Source organism: Morus notabilis, unplaced genomic scaffold (genome assembly GCF_000414095.1).
Source record: "Morus notabilis unplaced genomic scaffold, ASM41409v2 Scaffold1687, whole genome shotgun sequence".
NCBI classification, from domain to species: Eukaryota; Viridiplantae; Streptophyta; class Magnoliopsida; order Rosales; family Moraceae; genus Morus; species Morus notabilis.
In genome coordinates this window covers 57,952-68,668 of record NW_010365439.1, presented here as the reverse complement: position 1 = coordinate 68,668, position 10,717 = coordinate 57,952, and the positions used below count along the sequence as shown (strand labels likewise).

The window sequence follows — 10,717 nt, the reverse complement described above, 5'->3', positions numbered from 1 at the left end:
AATAATAATAATAATAATAATAATAATAATTATTATTATTATTATAATAATAATTGAATTGAAAAGTCACATAGAGCCATACTTGTCATACAAGTCATTCAAGAAGCCACGTAAATTCATGATTTTACACATGAATACTACTTTACCCTTTACCTGTGAATGAATGTAAATAAATCAATCGAATCCGATGGTCATTGTAAATTTGTAGCATAATATAAATATACCTTTGAAAATAACGGCATTAAATCTACGTCTTGGGTTGGAGCGGAGGTACATAATTGTCGTTATACTAAATACGACATAAGTATTTCCTCCTGCAAACAAAACTTTGTTTGTCGTACACATTTCAAAGTAATAATATACATAAATGGTTATGGGATAGAGAAGAAAAAAGAATTTCCATTTTTATTTATTTCACTTCCTCTTCGCTCCTTGTTCGGTCATTGTACAACCAGCGTCGCAGCTGATCCTAATTCTCCGTTCGAAGAGAGAGAGAGAGAGATGGTGGGTCCGGCGAGACCACAATTCGTTCTGTTTGGATCGTCGATTGTTCAGCTGAGCTACAGCAATGGCGGTTGGGGCGCTATGCTCTCTGACATTTACGCTCGCAAAGTATGTACTGTTCTTTTCTTATATCTGCTTTGTTTGTTAATGGAGTTTTTTTTCCCCTTCTTTCTTTTCTCTGGTTTATTACGTAGAAACTGTTCAGGATTCGTAATTGGATCATCCTTATTTCGCCGTGAAAGTTAACAACAGCTACAAAATCTTTTCTTCCGAGCAACACCTGTTTAGTTCGCTCATTTTTCCGTTCATTTGAGTTTAAAATTCTGTACAGTAAAAAGATTTTGTGAAACAATCGCATTTATCAACAATCGCTCATTTTTCCGTTCATTTTGTGAAACAATCACATGAAATTATATTTTTACTCCAATTAAAAATTTAAATCAGCGAACTAAACATCCTAAGCTTTAATTTAGCCTTTGGTTTTTCATCAAGTGTTTTAATTTCAGCATAGAAGAGAACAACTTTTTCCAGAATCATATTCCGTGATATTTGGTTTTTTTTTTTCCAGAAAACTTAAACATACATAATCTTACGAAATGTTTATATATAATATATTACACACAGTAGAAATTAATATATATATAATATATTATAATATTTTACTGAAAATTCTTAAAAACAGTCACATTACACACAATAGAAATATATATATATAATATTACACACAGTAGAAATTAATCTCACTATAATAATACGTATAGCTACGTAATTATGTAGCATGAAATGTGACAATTGTTATAATAATTATACTATTACTGAAATATTTCAAAAAAAATTATTATATTTCAATTTCACTCTTGTAAGCATATGCCATGTGGTGTAATTTTTACTATTTCTTTTTTGGAGTAGGTGACAATTTTTAAATTTTTTTAAAAATTTTTAATTTTGTTAGTATTATCTTGAGTCTCTCTCACCGGTTGAAAATCGAAAAAGTAATGCAAATCTATGTATAGGACAGTTAATCTCATTCAGTGTGACGATCTTATTCGAGTTGCTGAGACAGATGTTGGGCCCGTTTAGTTCGCTGATGCGAGTTGAGATGTGATTTTATGTGAGAGTCTTTTACTGTAGGAAAAAAGTTAAATGTGACTATTTTTAAGAACTTTTTACTGTAGCAAAACTCGAATTCTAAACTCGCATCAGTGTTGTAAATTCTTGCTAATGCATTTCTAGAATTGTTTTAGCACATCAAATTTTGTTGTCATTTTTTGTAGGCAGATATATTGTTGAGAGGGTACTACGGGTGGAACTCAAGGCGTGCTCTGCAGGTCCTTGATCAAGTTTTTCCTAAGGTATTCACACTTACTAGCCCCCAAAACAATGGCTCTTGAGGTTATTTATGAAGCCTTGTTAGTATACCTTATCGACTCTTTTTAAGATGTGTGCTCGCAATACTAGGGGAAACCCATGTTATAAGGAAAAAAAAAAAAAAAAGAGATTCAATTTATTATTATTGGCTTCATTTGGAACCACCAAATTTTTATGTTGATATTGTTAATATATACTTTGTTCCTCCCTTCTTGCGGAAATCACTTCCCTTCTCCAATTCTCATGTAACTCTCCAATGTGAATGTACAAGTGACTTGCAAACCCTCGAATTTGAATTATACATACTTTTTGGCTGATGCTAAATACGTTTTTTTTCCCATTTAGTTGTAAAATTCCTAGATAACTTAAAAGAGACTCTGGAAACAAATTAGAAACTATACCGAACTTTGCTATGAGTGAGAAAATTTTATCATCGCTGGAATATTAGTTGTTGAGTGTGTGGAGCCTAAGTATTACTTTAACGCAAAGTTAGCACGCAGAGTAAGGGTATCTTTGAGTCTTCACTCGTGTATATTAGAAAGATCAGAGAAAACAAAGAGAGTAAGAGATAGGTTAGAGAAAACAAGTGAGGTGTGATTTCTCTTGTAACTTTCTTCTTTATTGTAATGAAATAAGTTGAAAGAGGATGTAGCTCTTTTGAGAGTCAACCACAGTAAATCTTATATTTGTTTATTTGTCTGCTTGTTTTCTTCGATTTTATTGTTCTCGGTAGCAAAGGACTGGGGCGTCTAATTCTTAACATTAGTTTCTCATATGAGCCTTGATTTAGTTGCCTCTGAAGTTGTGCTCGGACTCTTAACAAATATTTCGTATCGCTTGTAGGATGCTTCAGTACAGCCTTCATTGGTAATAGTTTATTTTGGCGGTAATGATTCGATGGGGTCTCACTCGTCTGGCCTAGGCCCTCACGTACCACTTCCTGAATACATAGAGAACATGAAAAAGATCGCAAGACATCTCCAGGTACTTTGTTCATGTTTTGTCCTTGGAAATTGTGAAGAAAAGGTGTTTTTGTCTATAATTTGTTTATACAGAATGTCAACAAGCGATCAAGTTCAAGGCTTAAAACAAGCACCCAAATGTGTAGGAAATAAATGGTATCATGTTGTGAATTGCTGAAAATACTTAATTTCAACAGTTAATGGAAGAACAGATCCAGGTCAAGAAAAGTTTAAAGATACACTAATTTTAACTTTTGTTACATTTAGTTATCTTCGAGCCACCACAAATTTTAACGACTTTTTTTTCTAATTCTAACACAATGTTTTGGAAGCCAGAGCCTTTCAGATTCTATACGCATAATTTTTCTTACTTGTCCTCCAGTAAATGAGGAGAAAGTTTGTGGAACTACAAGGTATGCATCTCCTTTGAACAGTATTTTTCTCCTTTTCTCTTCTATATCTTTGCGTATTTCTAAAGCAAGCATTTTATGTTCAAAACAGTGGGATATTCAGTGAGCTAGTAAGAACTAATGAGCTGTGCGGACAATATTCAGAAGCTTGCATAAAGGTGGGTCAGGAAACAGGCGTCAAGGTTATTGATCTTTTTAGCGCCTTCCAGAGAAGTGATGATTGGATGAATGCTTGCTTTACGTAAGTTTTCTTTCTAGCGTTTTCTTTCTCATTTCACAAAAATGCTCCTTTTAAAAGTGCCTCAAAGTGACTTTGAACTATCCTTTGCTTTTGTAAGTACCCACCCCAAATTTCACTTTCCATATACATAGTCCCTTCTAAATCTGCTAGTTTCTTGAATGCTCGAGGGGCATGTACTAGTAGAGTGATGAACTCCATAATCCGCGCCTGTGTGGAACTGATAAATTTGTGGTTTCTATAGTAGCTTCATATTAACTGATACAAATTCTCTGTTCATTTTTTCTGTCTTGCTCTCAATCTATCAATAAGTTTTGGATTCGTCATTTGTATAACAACAACGACCAAGTCTATGATGTTTCAAAAACTAATTCCGTAGACAGAGTGCAAGATGTGAAATTTAGACTGAGGAATTATGTCCAATGCCAATAGTTAAAATTGGTTTTGTATTCCCTTCTTTTCAAAAGGAAAGTTAACTTTCTCTGCATTCTCTGCAGGGACGGGATTCATTTATCCGCCGAAGGGAGCAAGATTGTTGTCGAGGAGATATTGAAGGTACTGAAGAGTGCTGAGTGGAAGCCATGTTTGCACTGGAAGTCCGTGCCCACGGAATTTTCTGAGGACTCGTCCTATGATCTTGTTGCTGCTGATGGGAAAAGGACACTGAATCCGTCTGAGTGGACTTTTCACAGAGAGATTCAGCGGGACTAGTTTGCAGGATTTCTTTCTGTGTGCTTTTTCCCAATTCAAGAGATGGACATGTTCAATAAGGAAAGGAAGATCTATTGTTGCACGAGACACTGAGTAAAATGGGGAGAGCAAGGCGAGAGTATAAAAGATAAGAGGAAGAGCTAATACTCTAGTGCAAGTGTTATTATTTTGTATAGTGCATCATAAAAAAACACTTTACAATGTGCACTCCAGTTACACATATGAACATATATATCTTAAGAGACAATATTACTGTTTTTTTGGCGGGAAACTTAAAACAGCCTTAGAGTATTGTTTGTGAAAGGTCTGTTTTCAGGTGTTACAGAGTATTGTAACACTATTTGGAACACTGACGATTGACTATACTGATTATACTCTGAGACGTTAAAGTAATCAAGCAGGAAATAAAGCAAGAAAAATAGAGAACACTAGAAAATGATGTTGTCGCCACGGGACTACGTTCAGATAGTGAACAATCCATTAAGTCAAACTGAGTACAATCTCGACTCGGATTTATACACCTAAAGACTCCTTTTTTAATGTTGTTGCCGTTGTGATGAATCTCTTTAGTGACATGTCCAACGAGTACTACTCGTCTTTGAACTGCATAGCGAACTCTCTTCTACTGGCAGTGCGCTTTTTCTTAAAAGCTTCTAATCCTTCTCCTGAAGGACAAACTCAATGAACACTCTTGAAGGCTCACAAATGTACAGACTTTTTCTGAATATTTCTCTGTAAAACCGTGGTCCAAAGTGAGCTGAAACAAAACCTTAATATAAGGTTTTAATCTTTCACACGATCACCTATATTTTCCTCCTCAATTCTCTACAAAGGAATTTTCATGATTTTCTCTCAACAATCTTGTGCCCTTATCACCACATTGAATATGGTCTCAAAAACCAATTAAGTTCAGATTCTCTTTTTCAATTTTGGTGGTCAACTAAATTCCAACTCACAGATTGATATGATTTCTACCATGCCAACTAAGGACTCTGTTAGGAATCGGAACAAAAATTCCTTTTGATAAGAATAAACAATCACAACCCCAAAACAACTAATGAGAACAAGAACATCGAACAGAGAAATTGATTTTCTCTTTTCTTCTCCACGGTGAACTAAAGAAAGACAGAGAGAGAAGTATTCTTCTGCGAGAGATTTTAGTGAGAGAAACTCTAGGGATTTCGAGAGAGAGAAATTGTAAGCTTGGGAACAAGGGGGTCTGGGAGTTCTTCGATTTGTTCTTCAACTGGGAATTCATCTTGTTATTCGCTTAGTTTTTTCTCTTGGGTGTGGATTTTTGTAATCGGGGAAATCTTTGTGTTGTGAGGAATTGAGGGTGTAATCTCTGATTAGTGGATAGAGTTTTTCTGCGAAAGAGCTCAACGAGGATGTAGGAATTTTATTCTGAACCTCGGTCAAACAAATCTTCTATGTTCATACTGTTATTTAGTTTTATTGTTTCTTGCAATTCCGGTGAGTTGGTGTTGGAATCGCTCCAACAGACTCTCCCGTGCAAGGTAGGTCTCCAATAATCAACTCCTCACATACTCTAAATACAATCAACCCATTAAGACAATTAATCTAATATTCTTTTCTCAAATAACTCTTTCATCAAATGTACATTTGTTTCCATGATTGCCCCAAATTTCTCAAATCTTTCATTCACCAAGTCTACTTTCTTTCTTCAAAACATTTCATATATAGAACAATTAATCAAACAAAATATCTTCATAATCAGCCCAAAAATGACATTTATAAAAAAGTACTTGTTTTTGAATTTTTATGAACATTGCCAACTAACAAAATCCTAATAGTTTGTTTTTTAAACGAAAAAGAAAATGAATTGTTGTGGACTGTATTAATTGAGATTCTTCATTAGGCGTAATTGCTGCCATGTTAAAAACGACAACATATTTAACATGATCTCTTTGTAACAAAGCAAAAAATAAATGATCCATTTATCTCTTTATTTTGTAACAAAACCATCATAGTCTCGACTTCCAGCAAAGCAAAAGCAAAATTTTAAATGACAATCGATGAAATGTATGCTTTCCAAAAAACGACAACAAATTTTCAAACGACAACCGACATGTTGTTAGTGAATTAAACGACAAGAATCCTCATATAATAGCAACGTGTTGCCTTCATAGGAACAACTTAATTCAACAGATTAAATTATGTAGGAAATAAATCAGATGTAAACTTTCCAACATGAACGACAACAGAATTTCGAAAGACAAATCAAAATTTTGATAAATGAACGAGCCCGTTTAGTTCACTGATTTGAGTTTTTAATTTGAGTTGAGATGTGATTTTATGTGAGAGTTTTTTACTGTAGTAAAAAAGTTAGATGTGATTATTTGTGAGAGCTTTTTACTGTAGCAAAACTCGAATTCTAAACTCGAATCAACGAAATGAACGGGGCTAAAATCTAACGCTCCGCGAAAACGACAACAAAATTTTAAACGTGGATCAAACGACAATTCTGATCCCCCTTTTTTTTTTTTTCTTTTTTTTTTTCATTAACTGAATTAAACATGAAAAGAATCCCCAAGTTCCGCGCCATAGGTATGTTTTTGAGTTTCCCTCCTTTTTTTTTTCATCATTGCTCCTTCGCCATACTGAGGCTCAGAGTAAGTAAGCTCTTAATTCCTACACTCACAAGGTAATTCTCTACTTTTCATGTTATTTTCTCTCCATTTTCAGATAATTTGAACTATAATTCTCGTTCATCGTTTCAGATCTGTAATAGAATTTCTGATAATTTCTCGCATTCTTGAATTTTTTTTAATTTTTTTTTTTTGTGTGTGCGAATGGTGGATTCAGGTTTTTGGCTTGCGTTTGATTCTCCATCTAGTCTCTGAAATTAATTTTCCGTGGCCTTACTTTTCCATTTTCAATTCTGGATTTGTGGATTAGAGCTCTCTAACCAAACATAGGGTAAAACGAAGAGTTTTCACACGGCAATGGCGAATTACTACGATATTGACGATATTCTCGCGGAGGAAGAGGTGAATGCTAAATTAGCCTCAATTCCGTCTCGAAAAGTCCCTAATTTTGCCATATTTTGTTAAATGTGGTTATCTGCTTTGCTCACAGCTAGTCTCGGTCGTGTTCCAAAAGGCGGTGAATGGAGTGGGAATAGATCCCAGTTCTGAAACGGATAGTGTAAGTTCGTTAATTGGATTCGCCTTTGGCTGTGAATGAATCTTTACTTTTTTTTTCAAATTTATTTTTAAAATTGTTTTTGTGATATTTTTTATTGTTTGTTCGTTTCAGGTTGAACCGGGTTCGAAGGTAGAGCTGCCTTTCTGGCTTGCCCATGAGTTGCACTTGAGACAAATAGCGACGATGAAGCTCCCTCCGTGTTTCAATCAAAAGTAATTGTCATAATAACTTCGCATTTCCAATCCCCGTTGAACATGGCTACATTATAGAACTTTTTATGGTTGAATTCCATTGGATTGTTTTTTTTATTTTTGTTTTTGCTGTTCTCTGTTCTATGATCATAAAGATATTAAATCATTTCACTCTGCTGATGACCCTTCACTGGTAGTTTATGTGTTATTATTATTATTTTTTCTATGGTTATAGTATTAAATATGGCTAGATGAAGACCAACCGAATTCAGTATTTTCCGACCCCCATTTTATTTTATTCATAGATAATGAGTAGCAAGTTCAAAGTTGAAAAGAAGTGATTGGCGCTATTAATTCTATTTGTCTCTTATTAACGTTTCATTCTCTCTTCTAATACCAGAACCAGGCTAGAACTTGGAGCCGACGCTGCATGCGTGGATCTGAGATCTCGGTGTCCATACTTTTATGAATTTGGATGCAAAATAGCACCACTGTCAGTTTCTTCCTATCCCCTTTTCTTTTCGCATGCGTAACTTACTAACTTAATCAATTTTAGCTTGTGCTGTGTGAGTCCTATTTAGAAAATATGGTCTAAGAGATAAAGCTTTCAATGGGATTTAGGAAGAATACGTGTCAAGAATCCAACAAAAGAAAACCTTTGCACTGCATTCCTGTCTTTTTGTATGTGCAATATGTGATTGTGGGCATTGCACTCACAGGAGGAATTAGTGTTTATTGAATGATTAGTTATGCACAATAAAGCCTTATGTGATCCTACCCAAATTGTTTCGTGACATCACCAATTTATCACCTTCCATTACGTTATATGGAAGCAAAGTGCGACACACTATAATGTTTTAAGATCAATTATGCTGAGAGCATCAAAATTGCTTGGAATGATCTACAGAGAGTACTGTTTCGACGCTGACCAAACCTACAGTTTGGACATTAATATCATCTGTATAATGCATATGACGTGATTCTTTCCCGGTTATCTTTTTAATATTGCCAATGCAAATTACCAGGGCTATCAAATAGGATATGATTTGGCACCACAGAATATTTCGTGCTTTAGATGCATACTAGACATATGTTGGTCTCTTCTTATCTTTCTCGTGTGATTCGGATAGATGGATAAGCTCACTTGGTGGTATGAATTACACTGTAATTATTACAGTTATGCACACATTACAGGCACACGCAGGGATTATTTTAATATGCTCGGTTTATAGCAGCTAATCTTCATTTGGCCAAAACTGACTGTAACTAGCCTCTTCCGTATTTTTTTCTTTCTTATGGACAGAGTTGGTGATAGAGATATGGGATCCTTCCTCTTGTCTGCATTTAAGAACAGATACCAGGAAGTCCTGGCAAAGGCACACACTGCTGCATTTGCAGCTGCTTCCAAATCCTTGACCGTCTTAACGAAAGAAGAGACCAACTGTGAGACTCATACAACATGTTTTAGCATATTGTTTATCGTAATTCGTAATTCTGAATGCTTGTAGTTTGTCTGATGGTTTTGTGTATCTTAGTGTATGAGGCAGCTCAATCATCAATGGCTGCCTTTAAGAAATGGCGGATCGGTGGTCCTAGATTCCAGAAAGCAGCTGTTCTTGGGAGGAAGAGGAAACCAACAGAATAGTTGCTCTCTCCAACTTCAAGATTGCATTCTTTTGCATCATTATGTCGACATTGATTCTTTCCTGTAAGTTTGAGAAATAGATGATCTATGCACACGCATGACTCATAGTTTGTATTTGACTATTAAATACAATCATACTCTTGTATATTACAACCTTTTTACTGCTATAACATTTCTTTTTTTTGTTGTTGGCTATTTATTAAAGAGTTGCCAAGAGATATCTGAGAGTTTTGCGCTTTGTTGAAAAGTTTGGGCTAGTGACTTCAAGCCTTGAAAAGCTGGCATCTAATTCCACTTCAGCACTGAATTCTGGCTGTATGACCACTTTCTTCAGTGGTATTCGGCTAAGGTCTGTGATTGGTCTAGATTCTTAAAATGCAGTTCCATAATCGGAAAGTTGGGTACTGAAGTAATATTATTGGTCAGGTTTCCTTCAAAAGGACCGTGCTGAAATATCAAAATTTCTGTAATTGTAAAACATTGGAATTTTTCCTGATCGATCGATTCCTCAAAAAAGCTATGGTATAATAGGCGGGACATGTTTTCTCTGCTTTGACAACTCGTCAAATTCTGGTCTTAGCCCTTGTGGATAGAGTGAAATTTGAAAGTATATGGGAATATAAAAGGGAAAAAAAAATCAAAAACATCTTATAGCTATCGACTTCTTTTATCGCAAAGCTGCAAATAAATGCTCAAAATTCAAAACCACACTTGAGGCTAATTTAAGTGGTTAATACGTGTGTGTCTAACAAGATTTGAATTTGATGGTATTATTACTTGTATAAAGTGAGAGTTATAGGTTGCGTTTGGTATTGCTTTTCGCACTTAAAATCAGCTTCTGTTTGTAACAAAAATTGATTTTAGTATTTAGTAAATCTTCTCAAAAATGTTTTTTAAAGAATTTTTAAAGAATTTATAGTCAAAATTAGAAGCAGCTCAAAGGCAATTTTAACTTTTAAATTGTGTAGGAATCAGCATAATACAATTAATGAAACTTTTATAATACTTATAATACTCCTAGTAAAATTTACAATTTTCTCAATATAAAATTTAAACTCGTAATATAATATAATATAATATAATAATACAATAATATAATATAATATAATAATAATATTGCAACAAATAATATCATAATTATATTAATAACTCAAATATTATGATTTTATAATATAATATGGTATTATAATTATAATATGGTATTATAATTATAATTTGATATTATAATTATTATTTCATAATAATATTATATATTAAATTGTATTAATATAATTATATTTATTATATTAATAATAATATAATAATTAATATAGTTTAATAATTCTAATATTATTATCTATTATTGTGTATTACACAAGTTATGATTATATAATTTTTTAATTATAATATATTTGTTTAATATAATATAATAATGATTATATATTATATTATATTATAGTTGTAATTTTTAATTATATTATAATTGAAATATTTCTTATGTAATATTATAATATGTTTTATAATATTGTAATTATATTAAC

General features: G+C 33.5%; 2 protein-coding genes across 2 annotated transcripts; both read left to right on the top strand.

The window, feature by feature from the left end:
* Positions 1-275: 275 nt before the first annotated feature.
* LOC21385956 (GDSL esterase/lipase CPRD49) lies at positions 276-4,616 on the top strand. The gene is made up of 6 exons (XM_024172159.1): positions 276-612; positions 1,779-1,856; positions 2,716-2,856; positions 3,171-3,247; positions 3,336-3,485; positions 3,980-4,616. The coding sequence occupies exons 1-6, from the start codon at positions 502-504 to the stop codon at positions 4,191-4,193; spliced, it is 771 nt and encodes a 256-aa protein (XP_024027927.1). The 5' UTR covers positions 276-501; the 3' UTR covers positions 4,194-4,616.
* Positions 4,617-6,797: 2,181 nt separating this feature from the next.
* Positions 6,798-9,288, top strand: LOC21385955 (DNA replication complex GINS protein PSF3). Its single transcript, XM_024172162.1, has 7 exons — positions 6,798-6,858; positions 7,020-7,204; positions 7,293-7,361; positions 7,473-7,573; positions 7,953-8,045; positions 8,856-8,995; positions 9,088-9,288. The coding sequence occupies exons 2-7, from the start codon at positions 7,160-7,162 to the stop codon at positions 9,195-9,197; spliced, it is 558 nt and encodes a 185-aa protein (XP_024027930.1). The 5' UTR covers positions 6,798-6,858; positions 7,020-7,159; the 3' UTR covers positions 9,198-9,288.
* Positions 9,289-10,717: the final 1,429 nt, after the last annotated feature.